The 24,279-nt window shown below is 48.6% G+C and overlaps 2 protein-coding genes across 2 annotated transcripts; both read right to left on the minus strand.

The window, feature by feature from the left end:
- Positions 1-24: 24 nt before the first annotated feature.
- Positions 25-7,205, minus strand: JTB (jumping translocation breakpoint). The gene is made up of 6 exons (XM_038769050.1): positions 7,141-7,205; positions 6,901-7,041; positions 2,595-2,635; positions 1,156-1,235; positions 836-915; positions 25-240 (listed from the first exon to the last, which is right to left on the minus strand). Exons 2-6 carry the CDS (start codon positions 7,008-7,010, stop codon positions 84-86), a joined length of 468 nt encoding a protein of 155 aa, XP_038624978.1. The 5' UTR covers positions 7,011-7,041; positions 7,141-7,205; the 3' UTR covers positions 25-83.
- A 3,223-nt stretch (positions 7,206-10,428) lies between these two features.
- RAB13 (RAB13, member RAS oncogene family) lies at positions 10,429-20,869 on the minus strand. The gene is made up of 8 exons (XM_038769049.1): positions 20,665-20,869; positions 16,872-16,932; positions 16,338-16,398; positions 16,091-16,168; positions 15,892-15,981; positions 11,963-12,028; positions 11,126-11,176; positions 10,429-10,926 (listed from the first exon to the last, which is right to left on the minus strand). The coding sequence occupies exons 1-8, from the start codon at positions 20,786-20,788 to the stop codon at positions 10,849-10,851; spliced, it is 609 nt and encodes a 202-aa protein (XP_038624977.1). The 5' UTR covers positions 20,789-20,869; the 3' UTR covers positions 10,429-10,848.
- Between the last annotated feature and the right edge of the window lie 3,410 nt (positions 20,870-24,279).

Genomic DNA, 24,279 nt, shown 5'->3' on the forward strand with positions numbered 1-24,279 from the left:
GGGGGCCCGCCGCGGGCGGCCGTTTCGTCTCTTTAATGGGGGCGCGGGGAAGGGGGGCGCGGGGGGCACGGGCGCCTACGCTCTCAGATGGACTCGATCTGCTTGCGGACCTTCTCCAGGGCCCGGCGGTCCAGCAGGCGCTGGCGGCAGAGGACGAGGCCGGCGAAGACGCCGGCCAGCCCCAGGGCCGCCGCCTCGAACCGCCAGAAGGCCCGGTGCTCCATGTGGGCCGAGCGGCAGCTGGGGGGAGGAAACACGGGAGAACAGAGAGGTCGGCCGCTAAACCCCACGACACACAGCCCGCCCTCACTCCCTGCCCCCCCCCCGCCGGCGCCCCCGAGTTGCCCTGCTGAAACCTCAACTGTCAATCAAGTCAATCAGACTGTGAGCCCACTGTTGGGTAGCGACTGTCTCTATATGTTCCCAATTGGTACTTCCCAAGCGCTTAGTACAGCGCTCTGCACGTAGTAAGCGCTCAATAAATACAATTGATGATGATGATGCAGGGCACTGTACAAGTTGGCAACATAGAGAGACAGTCCCGACCCAACAGTGGGCTCACACAGGGGCAGACGGTCTAAAACCGTCCCCACCGGAGGGGCTTACGTGAGGAGCAGGGGGAGGCGGAAGGATCTGGGTTCTAATCCTGGCTCCGCCACCTGTCTGCTGAAGGAGCTGGGGTCCTCGGGGCTCAGAGTGGCGCAGGGCCCGCGTCCAGCCCGATTAGCTCCTATCGACCCCCGTGCTTGGCACGTAGTAAGTGCTTAGCAAGTGTTATTATTTCGTTGGGGTCACGTAGGAGGTCCCCCCACTTTCGGGCGCGTCGCCCCCTCACCTCTTCAGCGTCTCCTTCTTGCTGGCGCTGCAGCTGACCTTCTCCACGAAGCCCGTTGTGCTGCACTCGGGCACCATCTTCTGCTCGGGGAACGAACCGGGGGGGGGGGACGGTTGGGGGGGGGGGTCCCGTCGCCGCACCCCCAAACTGGCCGGCGCTCGGAGGCGGGGATGGCGTCCGTCCCCCCGCCCCCGTCTCCCATCCCGGGGGTCGGCGCGGCGTGTCCGTCACCCGCGCGGCGGAGAGGCAGCCCCTCGAGGGCAGGGACCCCGTCACCTCCTCCGGGCTGGGGGTGCCGCCCCGAATTTGGGGGGACTCACCGCCTGGAAGCTGGTGCACTCGCCGCAGGGCTCGACCACCGCAAACTCTTCCACCAGCCAGCACGGGGGCGCGGCCGTGGCTGGAAAGCAGGTCAATCAATCCATCGATCAATCAATCGTATTTATTGAGCGCCTACTGTGCGCAGAGCACTGGACTAAGCGCTTGGGAAGTCCAAGTTGGCGACATATACAGTCCCTACCCAACAGTGGGCTCACAGTCTAAAAGGGGGAGACAGAGAACAAAACCAAACACACTAACAGACTGAGCCCCTTCCTTCCTCTCCATCCCCCCATCTTACCTCCTTCCCTTCCCCACAGCACCTGTATATATGTATATATGTTTGTACAGATTTATTACTCTATTTATTTTACTTGTACATATCTATCCTATTTATTTTATTTTGTTAGTATGTTTGGTTCTGTTCTCTGTCTCCCCCTTTTAGACTGCGAGCCCACCGTTGGGTAGGGACTGTCTCTATGTGTTGCCAATTTGTACTTCCCAAGCGCTTAGTACAGTGCTCTGCACATAGTAAGCGCTCAATAAGTACGATTGATGATGATGATGATGATGATGACTGTCTCTATGTGTTGCCAATTTGTACTTCCCAAGCGCTTAGTACAGTGCTCTGCACATAGTAAGCGCTCAATAAATACGATTGATGATGATGATGACAATCTAAAAGGGGGAGACGGAGAACAAAACCAAGCATACTAATAAAATAAATAGAATAGATATGTACAAATAAAGAGTAATAAATACGTATATACATATATACAGGTCCACACACGCCCGCTGCCCTCTCTCCCTCTGTCCAGTCTAATCGCGCTCCCGCCGACTGCAGCCCCCCGAGTCGGCGGCCTCCCTTCCCCCGAGAAGCGGCACGGCCTAGTGGCTAAGACAGAGGGACCTGGGTTCTAATCCTGGCTCCACCACCCATCTGCTGTAATAATAATAATAATAATGACGGCATTTGTTAAGCGCTTACTATGTGCAAAGCACTGTTCTAAGCGCTGGGGGGATACAAGGTGATCCAGTTGTCCCACGTGCGGCTCCCAGTCTTCACCCCCATTTGACAGATGAGGGAACTAAGCGCTTAGTACAGTGCTCTGCACATAGTAAGCGCTCAATAAATACGATTGATTGATTGGAACTGAGGCCCAGAGAAGTGAAGTGACTGGCCCAAAGTTGCCCAGCTGACAATTGGCAGAGCAGGGATTTGAACCCGTGACCTCTGACTCCAGAGCCCGGGCTCTTTCCACTGAGCCAAGCTGCTTCCTTTCCCTTCTCTGGGCCTCAGTTCCCTCGTCTGTAAAATGGGGAGGGAGACTGTAAGCCCCACGGGGGGACAGGGACCGTGTCCGACCCGATCATCTGGTATCTACCCCAGCGCTTGGCCCATAATAAGCGCCTAACAAATAGCACAGTTATCATCACTCACCTGCCGGCTTCTCCGGGTCCTTGACCGGGGCGTCTGTACAACTGCAAGAGGAGGGAATTGGGTCATTCATTCAATCGTATTGAGCGCTTACTGTGTGCAGAGCACTGTACTAAGCGCTTGGGAAGTACAAGTTGGCAACATAGAGAGACGGTCCCTACCCAACGACGGGCTCACCGTCTCATCACCTTGACTGAGCGCTGATTGTGTGCGAAACACTCGTACTAGGCATTTGGGAGAGGACAGTAATAATAATAATAATAATGATGGTATTTGTTAAGCGCCTACTATGTGGCAAGCACTGTTCTAAGCGCTGGGGGGGATACAAGGTGATCTGGTTGTCCCACGGGGGGGGGGTGGGGGTTCACAGGCTCAACCCCCCATTTTGCAGACGAGGTCGCTGAGACCCAGAGAAGTGAAGTGACTTGGCCAAGGTCACACAGCAGACAAGTGGCGGAGCCAGGATTAGAACCCACGACCTCTGTCTCCCAAGCCTGGGCTCTTGCCACTAAGCCACGCTGCTTCTTCTTCTAGACTGTGAGCCCACTGTTGGGTAGGGACCGTCTCTATGTGTTGCCGACTTGTACTTCCCAAGCGCTTAGTACAGTGCTCTGCACACAGTAAGCGCTCAATAAATACGATTGATTGACTCTCACAGTATAACAGACACATTCCAGCCCACAACCACCTTTCATTCATGCATTCATTCACGCATTCAATCGTATTTATTATAATCATGATGATGGCATTTGTTAAGTGCTTCCTATGTGCGAAGCACTGTTCTAAGCGCTGCGCTTACTGTGTGCAAAACGCTGTACTAAGCATTTGGGAGATTCATTCATTCAGTCGTATTTATTGAGCGCTTACTGTGGGCAGAGCACTGTACTAAGCGCTTGGGAAGGACAAGTTGGCAACATCTAGAGACGGCCCCTACCCAACAGTGGGCTCACGGTCTAAAAGGGGGAGACGGAGAACAAAACAAAACGTGTTAACAAAATAAAATAAATAGAATAAATATGTACAAATAAAATAGAGTACCTCATCTGTGAAATGGGGACTAAGACTGTGAGCCCACCGTGGGACACCCTGATTACCTTGTAACCTCCCCAGCGCTTAGAACAGCGCTTTGCACATAGTAAGCGCTTAATAAATGCTGTCATTATTATTATTATTATTATTATTATTATTACTAAGCGCTTGGGAAGTACAAGTTGTTAACATCTAGAAACGGCCCCTACCCAACAGTGGGCTCACAATCTAAAAGAGGAAGCGCTCAATAAATACGATGGAATGAATGAATGGAGGGGGAGGCAGACACAAACATAAATAAATGAGGAAATGAGAGGTGTGTACATATGTCGGCTGGGACAGAGAAGCAGCGTGGCTCAGTGGAAAGGGCCCGGGCTTGAGAGTCAGAGGTCATGGGTTCAAATCCAGACTCCGCCACTTGTCTGCTGTGTGACTTTGGGCAAGTCACTTCTTCTCTGGGCCTCAGTTACCTCATCCGTGAAATGGGGATGAAGACTGTGATCCCCCCCGCCGTGGGCAACCTGATCGCCTTGTAACCTCCCCAGCGCTTAGAACAGTGCTTAGCACATAGTAGAAGAACACAGTTGCACATAGTACACACAGAGAAGCAGCGTGGCTCAGGGGAAAGAGCCCGGGCTTTGGAGTCAGGGGTCATGGGTTCGCATCCCGACTCCGCCACATGTCTGCTGTGTGACCTTGGGCAAGTCACTTAACTGCTCTGAGCCTCAGTTACCTCATCTGTAAAATGGGGATTAAGACTGTGAGCCCCACGTGGGACAACTTGATCACCTTGTATCCCCCCCAGTGCTTAGAACAGTGCTCTGCACATAGTAAGTGCTTAACAAATGCCATCATTATTATTATTATTATAGTAAGCGCTTAACAAATGCCATTATTATTATTAACAAATACCATCAATAGTAGTAGTAACTTAACTTCTCTTCACCGGGCCTCAGTTCCCTCATCTGTCAAATGGGGATGAAGACTTTGAGCCCCCCGTGGGACAACCTCATTACCTTGTATCCTCCCTAGTACTTAGAACAGGGCTTGGCACATAGTAAGCGCTTAACAAATACCATCATTATTATTAACAAATACCATCATTAGTCGTGGTAACTTAACTTCTCTTCACTGGGCCTCAGTTCCCTCATCTGTCAAATGGGGATGAAGACTGTGAGCCCCCTGTGGGACAACCTGATCACCTTGCATCCTCCCCAGCGCTTAGTACAGTGCTTGGCACATAGTAAGCACTTAACAAATACCATCATTAGTCGTAGTAACTTAACTTCTCTTCACTGGGCCTCAGTTCCCTCATCTGTCAAATGGGGATGAAGACTGTGGGACAACCTGATCACCTTGTATCCCCCCCAGCGCTTAGAACAGTGCTCGGTACATAGTAAGCACTTGACAAATACCATCATTAGTCGTAGTAACAACTTCTCTTCACTGGGCCTCAGTTCCCTCATCTGTCAAATGGGGATGATGACTGTGGGACAACTTGATCACCTTGTATCCTCCCCAGCGCTTAGAACAGTGCTTGGCACATAGTAAGCGCTCAACAAATGCCGTCATTATTCTTAATAAACACCATCATTAGTAGTAGTAACTTAACTTCTCTTCACTGGGCCTCAGTTCCCTCATCCGTCAAATGGGGATAATAATAATAATAATAATAATAATAATAATAATAATGGTGGCATTTGTTAAGTGCTTACTATGTGCGAAGCACTGTTCTAAGTGCTGGGGTAGATACAAGGTAATGAGGTTGTCCCACGGGGGGCTCCCAGTCTTCATCCCCATTTTCCAGATGAGGGAACTGAGGCCCAGAGAAGTGAAGTGACTTGCCCAGAGTCACACAGCAGACAAGTGGCGGAGCTGGGATCCGAACCCATGACCTCTGACTCCCAAGCCCGGGCTCTTTCCGCTGAGCCACGCTGAAGACTGTGAGCCCCACGGGGGACAACCTCATCACCTTGTATCCTCCCCAGCGCTTAGAACAGTGCTTGGCAATCAATCGTATTTATTGAGCGCTTACTGTGTGCAGAGCACTGTACTAAGCGCTTGGGAAGTCCAAGACGGCAACACATAGAGACGGTCCCTACCCAACAGCGGGCTCACAGTCTAAAAGGGGGAGACAGAGAACAAAACCAAACATACTAACAAAATAAAATAAATAGAATAGATAGGGACAAGATAAATAAATAAATTTATTGGCAGATAGTAAGCGCTTAACAAATGCCATTATTATTAATAGCAGTAGTAGTAGTAAGCAGTGTGTGAAGCAGCGTGGCTCAGTGGAGAAGAGCCCGGGCTTTGGAGTCATCATCATCATCATCAATCGTATTTATTGAGCGCTTACTATGTGCAGAGCACTGGACTAAGCGCTTGGGAAGTACAAATTGGCAACATCTAGAGACGGTCCCTACCCAACAGTGGGCTCACAGTCTAAAAGGGGAAGACAGAGAACAAAACCAAATATACTAACAAAATAAAATAAATAGAATAGATATGTACAAGTAAAATAAATAGAGTAATAAATCTGTACAAACATATATACATATATACAGGTGCTGTGGGGAAGGGAAGGAGGTAAGATGGGGGGATGGAGAGGGGGACGAGTCAGAGGTCATGGGTTCAAACTCCGGCTCCGCCAATTGTCAGCTGTGTGACTTCGGGCAAGTCACTTCACTTCTCTGTGCCTCAGTTACCTCATCTGTAAAATGGGGATTGAGACTGTGAGCCCTCCGTGGGACAACCTGATCACCTTGTAACCTCCCCAGCGCTTAGAACAGTGCTTGGCACATAGTAAGAGCTTAACAAATACCATCATTATTATTAACAAATACCATCATTAGTAGTAGTAACTTAACTTCTCTTCACTGGGCCTCAGTTCCCTCATCTGTCAAATGGGGATGAAGACTGCGAGCCCCCTGTGGGACAACCTGATCACCTTGCATCCTCCCCAGCGCTTAGTACAGTGCTTGGCACATAGTAAGCGCTTAACAAATACCATCATTAGTCGTGGTAACTTAACTTCTCTTCACTGGGCCTCAGTTCCCTCATCTGCCAAATGGGGATGAAGACTGTGAGCCCCCTGTGGGACAACCTGATCGCCTTGCATCCTCCCCAGCGCTTAGTACAGTGCTTGGCACATAGTAAGCGCTTAACAAATGACATCATTATTATTATTATTAGTAGTAGTAGTAGTAGTAGTAGTAGTAGTAGTAGTAGTAGTAGTAGTGAGCGCTTAATAACCGCCATCATGAGGCCGAGGTCTCACCCGAGGTCGACGGCGCAGGCGCAGAGCAGGCCGCCGAGGAGGAGGAGATCTCGCGAGAGCCCGGGGGCCGCCCGCCGCCTCCCCCTCGCTGGCCCCGGCTCCCTCAGCATCGGGGGACGGAGTCCCCGCTCACACCGACACCTGTCGCGACAGACAGACAGACAGGCGACAATGAAACCGTGTCGCCGTCGTGGTGATGGTGGTGGTGGTCGTCGTCGTGTCCGCCGCCCCTCTCCTCACCTCCGCTTCCGCCGCCATCTTAGGCCCGCGGGATGTTGGGGCCGGGCCCCGCCCTGCGAGACGGCGACCAATCAGGGTGAGGCCGCGTTGGCCCCGGTGCAGGCTGGGATGCGGAGTGCCATGTCCGGCCCCCGTTGCATGCTGGGGGTTGTAGTCCTTTTCCGGCGGTGGGCGCAGGCGCCTGCGCAGTCCCGCCCCGTCCGGCCCCGCCCTTCCAGGGCCCCGTTGCATGCTGGGGGTTGTAGTCCTTGGGCGGTGGTTGGCGCAGGCGCAGAGGCCGCCACGTCGACAGGGTGGGGGCCCCCGCCCTCGCTTCTCATTGGTCTCGGAAAGGGCCCGCCTCACAGAAATCTTTAAGATTAATAATAATAATAATAATGGCATTTATTAACTGCTTACTATGCGCAAAGCACTGTTCTAAGCGCTAGGGAGGTTACAAGGTGATGAGGTTGTCCCACGGGGGGCTCACAGTCTTCATCCCCATTTGACAGATGAGGGAACTGAGGCCCAGAGAAGTGACTTGCCCCAAGTCATCCAGCTGACAAGTGGCGGAGCCGGGATTTGAACCCATGACCTCTGACTCCAAAGCCCGGGCTCTTTCCACTGAGCCATTATGCTAATAATAATAATAATAATAATAATAATAATAATAATAATGATGCCATGTGCCGAGCACTTTCTAAGCTCTGAGGGACATCCGAGGTCATCAGGTTGTCACCTGTGGAGCCCACAGTCTTCATCCCCATTTGACAGATGAGGTCACTGAGGCCCAGAGAAGTGACTTGGCCAAAGTCACCCAGCTGACAAGTGGCGGAGCCGGCATTTGAACCCATGACCTCTGACTCCAAAGACCGGGCTCTTTCCACTGAGCCAGGCTGCTTCTCTTAATAATAATAATAATAATAATAATGCCATGTGCCAAGCACTTTCTAAGCTCTGGGGGACATCCGAGATCATCAGGTTGTCCCCCGTGGGGCCCACAGTCTTCATCCCCATTTGACAGATGAGGTCACTGAGGCCCAGAGAAGTGACTTGGCCAAAGTCACCCAGCTGACAAGTGGCGGAGCCGGCATTTGAACCCATGACCTCTGACTCCAAAGCCAGAGGTCTTTCCACTGAGCCATGCTGCTTCTCTTAATAATAATAATAATAATGCTATGTGCCAAGCACTTTCTAAGCTCTGGGGGACATCCGAGGTCATCAGGTTCCCCCCCCCGTGGGGCCCACAGGCTTCATCCCCATTTTGCAGATGAGGGCACTGAGTCCCAGAGAAGTCAAGGGACTCGCCCAAAGTCACACAGCTGATCAGTGGTGGAGCCAGGATTAATAATAATGATGGGAGTTGTTAAGCGCTTGCTATGTGAGGAGCAGTGTGGCTCAGCGGAAAGAGCCCGGGCTTTGGAGTCAGAGGTCATGGGTTCAAATCCCGGCTCCGCCAACTGTCAGCTGTGTGACTTTGGGCAAGTCACTTCACTTCTCTGGGCCTCTGTTCCCTCATCTGTAAAATGGGGATGAAGACTGTGAGCCCCCCGTGGGACAACCTTGTAACCTCTCCAGCGCTTAGAACAGTGCTCTGCACATAGTAAGCGCTTACTAAATGCCATTATTATTATGTGCAAAGCACTGTTCTCAGCGCTGGGGAGGATACAAGGTGATCAGGTTGTCCCCAGTGGGGCTCACAGTCTTCACCCCCATTTTACAGATGAGGTCACTGAGGCCCAGGGAAGTTAAGTGACTTGCCCAAAGTCACCCAGCTGACAAGCGGTGGAGCAGGGATTTGAACCCATGACCTTCTCACTCCCAGGCTCGGGCTTGATCCACTCCGCCATGCCTCTTCCCTATGCACCAAGTCTTATTCTAAATGCTGGGGTTAATCAAGTTAATCAGGTCCCACAAGGGGCTTACAGTTTAAGTAGGAGTGTGGGAAAAGGACGCTACAACTACTACTACTACGTGGGAAGCAGCGTGGCTCAGTGGAAAGAGCCTGGGCTTTGGAGTCAGAGGTCACGGGTTCAAATCCCGGCTCCACCGCCTGTCAGCTGTGTGACTTTGGGCAAGTCACTTAACTTCTCTGTGCCTCAGTTCCCACATCTGTAAAATGGGGATTGACTGTGAGCCCCTCGTGGGACAACCTGATCACCTTGTAACCTTCCCGGCGCTTAGAACAGTGCATTGCACATAGTAAGCGCTTAATAAATGCCATTATGATTATTATTATTACTACTAATAATAATAGTTGTATTTGTCAAGCGCTTACTATGTTCTAAGCACTTACTATGTGCCAAACACTGTTCTAAGCACCAGGGTAGGTACAAGTTTTTCAGGTCCCACAGCGGGCTCACACTCTTGGTAGGAGGGAGAACAGACATTGAAACCCCATTTTGCAGATGAGGGAACTGAGGCCCAGAGAAGTGAAGTGAGTCACCCGAGGTCACACAACAGACTAATGGCGGAGCTGGGATTAGAACCCGTGACCTCTAACTCCAAAGCCCGGATGGCTCAGTGGAAAGAGCACGGGCTTTGGAGTCAGAGGTCGTGGGTTCAAATCCCTACTCTGCCACTTGTCAGCTGTGTGAGTTTGGGCAAATCACTTAACTTCTCTGGGCCTCAGTTCCCTCATCTGGAAAATGGGGATGAAGACTGTGAGCCCCCTGTGGGATCACCTGATCACCTTGTAACCTCCCCAAAGGCACATAGTAAGCGCTTAATAAATGCTATCATTATTATTATTATTATATCTACCCCAGCGCTTAGAATGGTGCCCGACACATAGTAAGCGCTCAACAAATACCGCAATTTTCAATTATCGTGGGCAGGGAGGGAACGTGTTGACTGACTCGCGTGGTCCTCTCCCAAGTGCTGAGTAAAGTGCACGCAGGGAGCGCTCAATAAATGCCTCTGATTGACGGACACGGGGGCAGGTGTGCAAACGGGAGTCTTTAATACTGAGTCGGCCTCAGCTCCGGCCCCTCGGCCAACAAACCAGATCTATTTACACGTTTTCCCCTCCAGTTACAAGTTTGGGCTTCGGGATGGGGGGGGAGCCGGGAGGAAGGTGTGTTTTATTTGGGGGGGGCGGGGGGGTCCATCTTCGTCCTCTCGCTTCGGCTCTCCCTGCAGCTTTGTGCCCTTTCTCTCCGCTCCTGCCGCCTTTTCTGCTCACCACAGTCACCCCAACGTCCAGTCTCCTCTCCCCTTCCTCTCCCATTCCGACTTTTCTGCTCACCATCATCATCATCGATCGTATTTATTGAGCGCTTACTATGTGCAGAACACTGTACCAAGCGCTTGGGAAGTACAAATTGGCAACATATACAGTCCCTACCCAACAGTGGGCTCACAGTCTAAAAGTCACCCCAACTTCCAGTGTCCTCTCCCCTTCTAACTCTTCTCCTCCCCGTCTCCCTCCATCCTCCGCCACCTCCTTCACGCTCCTTCACCCTCTTCCCCGGCTCCACCGCCATGGTCCACCCAAAGCTCCTCCTCGCCCCCATTCTTCTCCCCCATCACACTTCTCCTCCACTCATCCTCCGTCCTTCCCGTCTCCTCTCCCCATTCCCACCTTTCCTTCCTCTCCCTCCCATCTCCCCATCCACCCGGTCTCCCCCTTGGGCTCTCCTGAGGATGAGGAGGGCCGGGCGGGGGGAAGGATGGACAGAAGAGGGGCAGCAGGCGGAGGGAATGGACGGAGGGGCAGGTGTCCGGTCCCTAGCCGAGGCTGCACTTGCTGTTGCTCTTCTTCTGGCCGTTGGGCGAGTCGACGGCTTGTCCCCCTGAGCCGAGGGCCTGGAGTCGGGGACACGACCGGGGTGAGGGGTGTGAGCCCACTGTTGGGTAGGGACCGTCTCTCTATGTTGCCAACTTGTACTTCCCAAGCGCTTAGCACAGCGCTCTGCACACAGTAAGCGCTCGATAAATACGACTGATTGAGGCGGAGGGGCCTCGCCGCCCCCCAGGACCATCCGCGGGGGGACGGGGCACTCACGGCTTTCCGAGTGGACTTCAGCAGAATGTCTCGGGCCAGGGAGTTGAAGGCCTGGGTGGGGAAGGGGAGTCGCTCAGTCCGCTGCATTCATCGGGCGCTTACAGAGCACTGGACTAAGCGCTTGCTATATTTTGTTAGTATGTTTGGTTTTGTTCTCCGTCTCCCCCTTTTAGACTGCGAGCCCACGGTTGGGTAGGGACCGTCTCTAGATGTTGCCAACTTGGACTTCCCAAGCGCTTATTACAGTGCTCTGCACACAGTCAGCGCTCAATAAATACGACTGATGATGATATAGGGAGGGGGTCGGAATAGCGGGAGAAAGGGGAAAGAGAGGGGGGTCAGAGCAGAGTCCGCCTTCCCAGACTGAGCCCCTTCCTTCCTCTCCCCCTCGTCCCCCTCTCCATCCCCCCATCTTACCTCCTTCCCTTCCCCACAGCACCTGTATATATGCATATATGTTTGTACATATTTATTACTCTATTTATTTCTTTATTTTACTTGTACATATCTATCCTATTTATTTTATTTTATTTTGTTAGTAGGTTTGGTTTTGTTCTCTGTCTCCCCCTTTTAGACTGTGAGCCCACTGTTGGGTAGGGACTGTCTCTAGATGTTGCCAATTTGGACTTCCCAAGCGCTTAGTACAGTGCTCTGCACATAGTAAGCGCTCAGTGAATACGATTGATTGATTGATTGATTGAGTGGACCGGGGACAAGGGCAACGGGGGCCGAGGCGGGGAGGAAAGGGCGGGGGAGTGGAAGGGAAGGGAGTGGGGGGGGGGGGGTCAGATTGGGGGTCCCCCGTTCCCCTCGGCGCGACTGGGCCCGCTCACCCACCTCGTCCACGTTGAGGCTGGATTTGGCGCTGGTCTCGAAGAAGCGGACCCCGTACTCCTGGGCCAGCTGTGGGGAGAGGGAGTGGGGACGGAGAGGGGGGCGTGAGGGACCGGACGGGGTCCCCCCCCATCGGCCCACACTCGCTCACGGCCACGTGTTCGTGGGGTCTGCCCTGCGAGACCCTTAAACTCCCCCGTCCCCACCCCCTCCGCCCTCAGAAAAGACCACTCATGGCCCCTTCCTTCCTCTCCCCCTCGTCCCCCTGTCCATCGTCAATCGTATTTATTGAGCGCTTACTACGTGCAGAGCACTGTACTAAGCGCTTGGGAAGTACAAGTTGGCAACATATGGAGACGGTCCCTACCCAGCAGTGGGCTTACAGTCTAAAAGGGGGAGAGAGAGAACAAAACTAAACATACTAACTAAATAAAATAAATAGGATAGATATGTACAAGTAAAATAAATAAATAAATAAACAGAGTATTAAATATGTACAAACATATATACATATATACAGGTGCTGTGGGGAAGGGAAGGAGGTAAGATGGGGGGATGGAGGGGGGGACGAGGGGGAGAGGAAGGAAGGGGCTCGGTCTGGGAGATGGGGAAAATCATCATCATCATCATCATCATCAATCGTATTTATTGAGCGCTTACTGTGCGCAGAGCACTGTACTAAGCGCTTGGGAAGTCCAAGTTGGCAACATATAGAGACGGTCCCTACCCAACAGTGGGCTCACACCCCTCACCCGGGTCGTGTCCCCGACTCCAGGCCCTCGGCTCAGGGGGACAAGTCGTCGACCCGCCCATCCCCCCATCTTACCTCCTTCCCTTCCCCACAGCACCTGTATATATGTTTGTACATATGTATTACTCTATTTATTTATCTTGTACATATCTATTCTATTTATTTTATTTTGTTAGTATGTTGGGTTTTGTTCTCTGTCTCCCCCTTTTAGACTGTGAGCCCACTGTTGGGTAGGGACTGTCTCTAGATGTTGCCAACTTGGACTTCCCAAGCACTTAGTACAGTGCTCTGCAAACAGTAAGCACTCAATGAATACAATTGATTGATTGATTATTTTACTTGTAAATATTTATTCTATTTATTTTGTTAGTATGTTTGATTTTGTTCTCTGTCTCCCCCTTTTAGACTGTGAGCCCACTGCTGGGTAGGGACTGTCTCCATATGTAGCCAACTTGGACTTCCCAAGCACTTAGTCCAGTGCTCTGCACACAGTAAGCGCTCAATGAATACGATTGATTGATTGATTATTTTACTTGTACATATCTATTCTATTTATTTTATTTTGTTAGTATGTTGGGTTTTGTTCTCTGTCTCCCCCTTTTAGACTGTGAGCCCACTGTTGGGTTAGGGACTGTCTCCATATGTTGCCAACATGGACTTCCCAAGCGCTTAGTACAGTGCTCTGCACACAATAAGCGCTCAATGAATACGGTTGATTGATTGATTGATTATTTTACTTGTACATATCTATTCTATTTATTTTATTTTGTAAGTATGTTGGGTTTTGTTCTCTGTCTCCCCCTTCTAGACTGTGAGCCCACTGTTGGGTAGGGACTGTCTCCATATGTTGCCAACTTGGACTTCCCAAGTGCTTAGTACAGTGCTCTGCACATAGTAAGCGCTCAATAAATACGATTGATTGATTGATTGATTATTTTACTTGTACATACCTATTCTATTTATTTTATTTTGTTAGTATGCTGGGTTTTGTTCTCTGTCTCCCCCACTGTGAGCCCACTGTTGGGTAGGGACTGTCTCTATATGTTGCCAACTTGTACTTCCCAAGCGCTTAGTACAGTGCTCTGCACACAGTAAGCGCTCAATAAATACGATTGATTGATTGATTATTTTACTTGTACATATCTATTCTATTTATTTTATTTTGTTAGTATGTTGGGTTTTGTTCTCTGTCTCCCCCTTTTAGACTGTGAGCCCACTGTTGGGTAGGGACTGTCTCCATATGTTGCCAATTTGGACTTCCCAAGCACTTAGTACAGTGCTCTGCACACAGGTAGAGCTCAATAAATACGATTGATTGATTGATTGATTATTTTACTTGTACATATCTATTCTATTTATTTTATTTTGTTAGTATGTTGGGTTTTGTTCTCTGTCTCCCCCTTTTAGACTGTGAGCCCACTGTTGGGTAGGGACCGTCTCTAGATGTTGCCAACTTGGACTTCCCAAGCACTCAGTACAGTGCTCTGCAAACAGTAAGCGCTCAATAAATACGATTGATTGATTGATTATTTTACTTGTACATATCTATTCTATTTATTTTATTTTGTTAGTATGTTGGGTTTTGTTCTCTGTCTCCCCCTTTCAGACTGTGAGCCCACTGTTGGGTAGGGACTGTCTCTAGATGTTGCCAACTTGTCCTTTCCAAGCGCTTAGTACAGTGCTCTGCACACAGTAAGCGCTCAATAAATACGATTGATTGATTGATTGATTGACCCACTGACCACTGACTGAGCCCTCCTTTCCTCTTCTCCCACTCCCTTCTGCGTCGCCCCGACTCGCTCCCTGTATTCATCCCCCCTCCCGGCCCCACAGCACTTACCTCCACATCCATCATTTATAATAATAGTAATAATAATGATAGTGTTTATTAAACGCTTACTATGTGCAAAGCACTGCTCTAAGCACTGGGGAGGTTACAAGGTGATCAGGTTGTCCCACGGGGGGCTCACAGTCTTCACCCCCATTTTTCAGATGAGGTCACTGAGGCACAGAAAAGTGAAGTGACTGGCCCAAAGTCACCCGGCTGACAATTGGTAGAGCCGGGATTTGAACCCATGACCTCTGACTCCAAAGCCCGGGCTCTTTCCACTGAGCCATCTGTAAAATGGGGGTTAATAATAATAATAATAATTTTGGTATTTGTTAAGTGCTTACTATGTGCAAATCACTGTTCTTAGCACTGGGGAGGATACAAGGTGATCAGGTTGTCCCATGTGGGGCTCACAGTCTTCATCCCCATTTGACAGATGAGGGAATTGAGGCCCAGAGAAGTGAAGTGACTTGCCCAAAGTCACCCAGCTGACAGTTGGAGGAGCCTGGATTTGAACCCATGACCTCTGACTCCAAAGCCTGTGCTCTTTCCACTGAGCCACACTGCTTCTCTTCATCTGTAAAATGGGGGCTAATAATAATAATAATAATTTTGGTATTTGTTAAGCGCTTACTATGTGCACAGCATTCATTCATTCATTCAATCGTATTTATTGAGCGCTTACTGTGTGCAGAGCACTGTACTAAGCACTTTGGAAAGTACAAGTTGACAACATAGCAGTGTTGTAAGCGCTGGGGAGGATACGAGGTGATCAGGTTGTCCCATGTGGGGCTCACAATCTTAATCCCCATTTTCCAGATGAGGTCACTGAGGCCCAGAGAAGTGAAGTGACTTGCCCACAGTCACACAGCTGACAATTGGCGGAGCCGGGATTTGAACCCATGGCCTCCAAAGGTGTGAGCCCCACGTAGGACAACCTGATTGCCCTGTATCTACCCCCAGCGCTTAGAGCAGTGCTTGGCACATAGGAAGCGCTTCACAAACACCATCACCATCATCATAGAGAAGCGGCGTGACTCAGTGGAAAGAGCCCGGGCTTTGGAGTCGGCGGTCATGGGTTCAAATCCCGGCTCCGCCAATTGCCAGCCGTGCGACTTTGGGCAAGTCAGCCTCAGTTCCCTCATCTGGAAAATGGGGATGAAGACTGTGAGTCCCCCGTGGGACAACCCGATCACCTTGTATCTACTCCAGCGCTTAGAACAGTGCTTTGCACACAGTAAGCGCTTGACAAATAATAATAATAATAATGATAGCATTTATTAAGCGCTTAATAAATAAGTATTAAGCGCTTACCATTATTATTATCATTATTATTATTGTTAATATTACCTTCTGGGCCCGCTCCCGCGGCACCTTCCTCTTGGCCTCCATGTCGCACTTGTTCCCCAGGAGCAGCCGCTCCACGCCGGCCGAGGCGTTCTGCACAAAGTGCGGGACGGGGAGGAGGTGGGCGCCTTTGGTGGGGGGGGGGGGGAGACAGTGGGGGAGACTCCCCCTCCCCGGCGCCCCTCCCCGCCCCCCTCCCCACCTCCTTGATGGTCTTCATCCAATTCTGAATGTTTTCAAACGACTTCTCGTCGGTGATGTCGTACACCAGGATGATGCCCTGGGCGGGTGGGAGAGGGAAGCGGGGGGGATGAAGAGGAGGAGACTCCCCCAGCGTCGCCCCCCACCTCCTTTTTGGACGCCACGGGCCCTCCCACCCGGTCTACCCCCTCTGGGAGGTGTCTTCCTTGCCCACCCCTGATGCCCACCCCCCGGTATGGTGCCCGTACCATAGCCCCGCGGTAATAAGCCGTCGTGATGGTTTTGAATCGCTCCTGCCCGGCCGTGTCCCTGGAATGGGGGGGTATTCATTAATTCATTCAATCGTACTTACTGAGCGCTTCCTGTGTGTAGAGCACTGGACTAAGCGCTTGGGAAGTCCCAGTCGGCAACATATAGAGACGGTCCCTACCCAACAATGGGCTCACAGTCTAGAAGGGGGGGACGGACAATAAAACAAAACATGTGGACAGGTGTCATTCATTCATTCAATTGTATTTATTGAGCGCTTACTGCGTGCAGAGCACTGGACTAAGCGCTTGGGAAGTACAAGTTGGCAACGTATAGAGACGGTTCCTACCCAACAGCGGGCTCACGGTTTAGGGGGAGACGGACAATAAAATAAAACATGAGGACAGGTGTCATGGGGGGCACGGAGGGCACGGGTGGCACGGGGAAGGAGGAGAAGGGGGCACTCGGGAGGAGGGAAGAAGGGATGGGGGGTCAGGGGGGTCAGAGGTCAGGGGTCAGGGCGTCCCACTCACCAGACTTGCAGTTTGATCTTCTTCCCCTCGACGACAACGGTGCGGATCTTGAAGTCGATGCCTGGAGGGCGAGGGAGGAGGGAAGTCTCTCGATCGATCGATCGATCAAGGGGAGTCCCCGGGCGCTTAACGTGCGCGGAGCCCTGCGCCAAGCGCTGGGGAGGAGGGCCGTCCAACGGAGTTGGGAGAGGCGATCCCGGCCCGACAAGGCTCGGGACGGAGGGCTGGGGGAGATTGTTCATTCGATCGTATTTATTGAGCGCTTACTGTGTGCAGAGCACTGGACTAAGCGCTTGGGAAGCACAAGTTGGCAACATATAGAGACAGTTATCAATCAATCAATCGTATTTATTGAGCGCTTACTGTGTGCAGAGCACTGGACTAAGCGCTTGGGAAGTCCAAGTTGGCAACATATAGAGACAGTTATCAATCAATCAATCAATCGTATTTATTGGGCGCTTACTGTGTGCAGAGCACTGGACTAAGTGCTTGGGAAGTACAAGTTGGCAACACAGAGACAGTTATCAATCAATCAATCAATGATATTTATTGAGCGTCTTACTGTGTGCAGAGCACTGTACTAAGCGCTTGGGAGGTCCAAGTTGGCAACATATAGAGACAGTTATCAATCAATCAATCAATCGTATTTATTGAGTGCTTACTGTGTGCAGAGCACTGGACTAAGCGCTTGGGAAGTCCAAGTTGGCAACACATAGAGACAGTCCCTACCCAACAGCGGGCTCGCAGTCTAGAAGGGGGAGACGGAGAACAAACCCAAACGTACTAACAAAATAAAATAAATAGAATAGATAGGTACAAGTAAAATAGAGTACTAAATACGTACAAACAATACATAATAAGAATATGTACCCAACAGTGGGCTCATAGTCTAGAAGGGGGAGACAGAGAACAAAACCAAACATACTAACAAAATAAAACAAATAGGATAGAAATGTACAAGTAAAATAAATAAATAGAGTAATAAATCTGTACAAACATATATACATATATACAGGTGCTGTGGGGAAGGGAAGGAGGTAAGATAGGAGGGATGGAGAGGGGGACGAGGGGGAGAGGAAGGAAGGGGCTCAGTCTGGGAAGGCCTCCTGGAGGAGGTGAGCTCTCAGCAGGGCCTTGATTTATTTATTTTACTTGTACATATCTATCCTATTTATTTTATTTTGTTAGTATGTTTGGTCTTGTTCTCTGTCTCCCCCTTTTAGACTGGGAGCCCACTGTTGGGTAGGGACTGTCTCTAGATGTTGCCAATTTGTACTTCCCAAGCGCTTAGTACAGTGCTCTGCACATAGTAAGAGCTCAATAAATACAATTGATGATGATGATTATTATTACTAACAAAATACAATAAATAGAATAGATATGTACAAGTAAAATAAATAAATAAATAGAGTAACAAATATGTACAAACATATATACATATAATAATAATGGCATTATTGGCAATAATGCCAATAATAATAATGGCAATAATGGCATTTATTTATTAAGTGCTTACTATGTGCAGAGCACTGTTCTAAGCGCTGAATACATATAGGAAGCGCTTAACAAATGCCATCATTATGATTATTATTACATTATCATCATCATCAATCGTATTTATTGAGCGCTTACTATGTGCAGAGCACTGTACTAAGCGCTTGGGAAGTACAAATTGGCAACACATAGAGACAGTCCCTACTACCCAACAGTGGGCTCACAGTCTAAAACGGGGAGACAGAGAACAAAACCAAACATACTAACAAAATAAAATAGACTAGATATGTACAAGTCAAATAAATAAATAAATGAATAGAGTAATAAATCTGTACAAACATATATACATCTATACAGGTGCTGTGGGGAAGGGAAGGAGGTAAGATGGGGGGGATGGAGAGGGGGACGAGGGGGATGAGGAAGGAAGGGGCTCAGTCTGGGAAGGCCTCCTGGAGGAGGTGAGCTCTCAGCAGGGCCTTGATTTATTTATTTTACTTGTACATATCTATTCTATTTATTTTATTTTGTTAGTATGTTTGGTCTTGTTCTCTGTCCCCCGCTTTTAGACTGTGAGCCCACTGTTGGGTAGGGACTGTCTCTATATGTTGCCAATTTGTACTTCCCAAGCGCTTAGTCCGGTGCTCTGCACATAGTAAGCGCTCAATAAGAACGATTGATGATGATTATGATTATTACTAAGAAAATACAATAAATAGAATAGATATGTACAAGTAAAATAAATAAATATAGAGTAACAAATATGTGCAAACATATATACATATCATCATCATCATCAATCGTATTTATTGAGCGCTTACTATGTGCAGAGCACTGTACTAAGCGCTTGGGAAGTACAAATTGGCAACACATAGAGACAGTCCCTACCCAACAGTGGGCTCCCAGTCTAAAAGGGGGAGACAGAGGACAAAACCAAACATACCAACAAAATAAAATAAATAGGATAGATATGTACAAGTAAAATAAATAAATAGAGTAATAAATCTGTGCAAACATATATCCATCTATACAGGTGCTGTGGGAGGGACTGTCTCTCGATGTTGCCAATCTGTACTTCCCAAGCGCTTAGTCCAGTGCTCTGCACATAGTAAGTGCTCAATAAATACGATTGATGATGATGATGAGGGGAAGGAGGTAAGATGGGGGGGGATGGAGAGGGGGACGAGGAGGAGAGGAAGGAAGGGGCTCAGTCTTGAAAGGCCCAAATCAATCAATCATATTTATTGAGTGCTTACTATGTGCAGAGCACTGTACTAAGCGCTTGGGAAGTCCAAATTGGCAACACATAGAGACGGTCCCTACCCAACAGTGGGCTCCCAGTCTAAAGCGGGGAGACAGAGGACAAAACCAAACATACCAACAAAATAAAATCAATAGGATAGATACGTACAAGTCAAATAAATAAATAAATAAATAGAGTAAAAAGAGTAATAAATATGTATACATATACATACATATATACAGATATACATATACAATACATATATACATATACACATACATATATACATATACAATATACAATGTGTATACAATGTATATATACATATATACATACACAATACATATACACATATACACATACATATATACATATACAATATACAATGTATATATACATATATACATACACAAGACATATATACATATACACATACGTATATACACATACAATATACAATGTATATACAATGTATATACATATACAATACATATATACATAGACACATACATATATACATATACACATACATATATACATATACAATATACAATGTATATGCAATGTATATATACACATATACATACACAATACATATATACATATACACATGCATATATACACATACAATATACAATGTATATACAATGTGTATACATATACAATACATATATACATAGACACATACATATATACATATACACATACATATATACATATACAATATACAATGTATATACAATGTATATATACATATATACATGCACAATACATATATACATATACACATACATATGTACACATACAATATACAATCTATATACAATGTATATACATATACAATACATATATACATATACACATACACATATACAATATACAATGTATATACCTATACAATATACATATAATAATAATGGCATTTATTAAGTGCTTACTACGTGCAGAGCACTGTTCTAAGCGCTGAGTACGTATAGTAAGCGCTTAACAAATGCCATCATTATTATTATTATTATTATCGAGGAATGAATGGTGGGGGGAGATGCGGGGGGGGCCCACCGATGGTGGAGATGTAAGTCCCGGAGAAGTTGTCCTCGGCGAAGCGGATGATGAGACACGTCTTGCCCACCCCGGAGTCCCCGATCAGCAGCAGTTTGAACAGGTGGTCGTAGGCCTTGGCCATGGCATCGGGGGGCACCGACGGGGCAAGGCCCGGCCCGGCAAACAATTCCCTCTTCCCCTGGGCGGGACCGGCCGGGAGAGGCCGGGAAAAACGGCCGGGACGGGCCGGGATGGGGAGGGGAAGGAAGGGGAGGGAGAGAGGAGGGAGAGGGGAGGGAGGGAGTTGGGGCCCGCCCCCTCCTCTGTCCCCTCCCCTAGCCGCCCACCCATTTGGGGGGCAAACCCACAATCAATCAATCAATCAATCCATCGTATTGATTGAGCGCTTACTGGGTGCAGAGCACTGGACTAAGCGCTTGGGAAAGACAATCAATCAATCGTAGGGAGGGGGCCTAACGCAAAACTACTCGGGCAATAAAAGTGCTAAGGAGAAATCAATCAATCAATCAATTGTATTGATTGAGCGCTTCCTGGGTGCAGAGCACTGGACTAAGCGCTTGGGAAGGACAATCAATCAATCGTAGGGAGGGGGCCTAACGCAAAACTACTCTGGCAATAAAAGTGCCAAGCAGAAATCAATCAATCATATTTATAGAGCACTTTCTGGGTGCAGAGCACTGGACTAAGCGCTTGGGAAGGACAATCAAGCAGTCGTAGGGAGGGGGCCTAACGCAAAACTACTCTGGCAATAAAAGTGCTAAGGAGAAATCAATCAATCAATCAATCATATTTATAGAGCACTTCCTGGGTGCAGAGCACTGGACTAAGCACTTGGGAAGGACAATCAAGCAGTCGTAGGGAGGGGGCCTAACGCAAAACTACTCGGGCAATAAAAGTGCTAAGGAGAAATCAATCCATCAATTAATCGTATTTATAGAGCACTTCCTGGGTGCAGAGCACTGGACTAAGCGTTGGGAAGGACAATCAATCAGTCGTAGGGAGGGGGCCTAACGCAAAACTACTCGGGCAATAAAAGTGCTAAGGAGAAATCAATCAATCAATCGTATTTATTGAGCGCTTCCTGGGTGCAGAGCACTGGACTAAGCGCTTGGGAAGGACAATCAATCAATCGTAGGGAGGGGGCCTACCGCAAAACTACTCTGGCAATAAAAGTGCCAAGGAGAAATCAATCAATCATATTTATAGAGTGCTTCCTGGGTGCAGAGCACTGGACTAAGCGCTTGGGAAGGACAATCAATCAGTCGTAGGGAGGGGGCCTAACGCAAAACTACTCGGGCAATAAAAGTGCTAAGGAGAAATCAATCAATCATATTTATAGAGCACTTCCTGGGTGCAGAGCACTGGACTAAGCGCTTGCGAAGGACAATCAATCAATCGTAAGGAGGGGGCCTAACGCAAAACTACTCTGGCAATAAAAGTGCCAAGGAGAAATCAATCAATCATATTTATAGAGCTATTCCTGGGTGCAGAGCACTGGACTAAGCGCTTGGGAAGGACAATCAATCAGTCGTAGGGAGGGGGCCTAACGCAAAACTACTCGGGCAATAAAAGTGCTAAGGAGAAATCAATCAATCAATCAATCAATTGTATTTATTGAGCGCTTCCTGGGTGCAGAGCACTGGACTAAGCGCTTGGGACGTCCAAGTTGGCAACTTATAGAGACAGTCCCTACCCAACAGTGGGCTCACAGTCTATTAGAAACTGTGAACCCGCTGTTGGGTCGGGACCGTCTCTCAGTGTTGCCAACTTGGACTTCCCAAGCGCTTAGTACAGTGCTCTGCACACAGTAAGCGCTCAATCAATATGAATGAATGAATGAAAGGGGGATGGGGGGCGTCCAGATGACGGACAGGATTGAGGGGGCCGGGGGAGGGGAGGGAGCCCCTCCACACTCTGAGCCTCTTTTGGGCCGCCATCATCTCTCTTTCTTAATAATGTCTACCTGTATATATTTATACATGTTTGTACACATTTATTACTCTGTTTATTTATTTATTTGTCTATATTTATTCTATTTATTTTATTTTGTTAATATGTTTGGTTTTGTTGTCTGTCTCCCCCTTGTAGACTGTGAGCCCGCTGTTGGGTCGGGACCGTCTCTCTATGTTGCCAACTTGGACTTCCCAAGCGCTTAGTACAGTGCTTTGCACGCAGGAAGCGCTCAATAAATACGATTGAATGAATGAATGAATGAAAGGGGGGTGGGGGGCGTCCGGATGGCGGACAGGATGGAGCGGGCCGGGGGAGGGGAGCCTCTCCACACTCTGAACCTCTTTTGGGCCGCAATCATCTTTCTTAATAATGTCTACCTGTATATATGTATACATGTTTGTACACATTTATTACTCTGTTTATTTATTTATTTTATTTGTACATATTTATTCTATTTATTTCATTTTGTTAATCTGGTTTTGTCGTCTGTCTCCCCCGTCTAGACTGGGAGCCCGCTGTTGCGTAGGGACCGTCCCTAGATGTTACCAACTTTGTGAGCCCGCTGTTGGATCGGGACCGTCTCTCTAGGTTGCCAACTTGGACTTCCCAAGCGCTTAGTACAGTGCTCCGCACACAGTAAGCGCTCAATCAATATGAATGAATGAATGAAAGGGGGGTGGGGGGGACCCCTGGCCCCTGTCCTGCCTCTGGCCTGGCCTGCCCTCCCCTCCCCAAATCTCACAGACCACCACTCTCTCCCTGTCTTCAAAGCCTTATTGAAGGCCCACCTCCTCCCAGAGGCCTTCCCAGATTAAGCCCCACTTTTCCTCTACCCCCTTTCAAAGCCTTATTGAAGACCCACCTCCTCCCAGAGGCCTTCCCAGACTAAGCCCCACCTTTCCTCATCTCCCACTCCCTTCTGGGTCGCTCCAACTCGCCCCCTTTGCTCTCTCCCCCTCCAGCCCCCCAACACTTAGATCACCACATCTGTCATTTTATTTATTTCTACTGATGTCTGTCTCCCCCACCGTTGTGGGCAGAGAATGTCACTGTTTAATAATAATAATAATAATAATGGCATTTATTAAGCGCTTACTATGTGCCAAGCACTGTTGTAAGTGCTGGGGTAGATACAAGGTGATCAGGTTGTCCCATGTGGGGCTCACAGATTTCATCCCCATTTGACAGATGAGGTCACTGAGGCCCAGAGAAGTGAAATGACTTGCCCAAAGTCACGCAATTGATAAGTGGCGGAGCCGGGATTAGAACCCATGACCTCTGACTCCCAAGCCCGGGCTCTTGCCACTAAGTCACGCTGCTTCTCAATAATACAATAATAATGGCATTTATTAAGCGCTTACTATGTGCAAAGCACTGTTCTAAGCGCTGGGGAGGTTACAATAATAATAATAATGGCATTTGTTAAGCCCTTACTATGTGCCAAGCACTGTTCTAAGCGCTGGGGAAGTTACAAGGTTAATATAATAATAATGGCATTTATTAAGCCCTTACTATGTGCAAAGCACTGTTCTAAGCACTGGGGAGGTTACAATAATAATAATAATAATGGCATTTGTTAAGCCCTTACTATGTGCCAAGCACTGTTCTAAGCACTGGGGAAGTTACAAGGTGATCAGGTTGTCCCACGTGGGGCTCACG

Source organism: Tachyglossus aculeatus, chromosome Y4 (assembly GCF_015852505.1).
Source record: "Tachyglossus aculeatus isolate mTacAcu1 chromosome Y4, mTacAcu1.pri, whole genome shotgun sequence".
In the NCBI taxonomy this organism is placed as follows: Eukaryota; Metazoa; Chordata; class Mammalia; order Monotremata; family Tachyglossidae; genus Tachyglossus; species Tachyglossus aculeatus.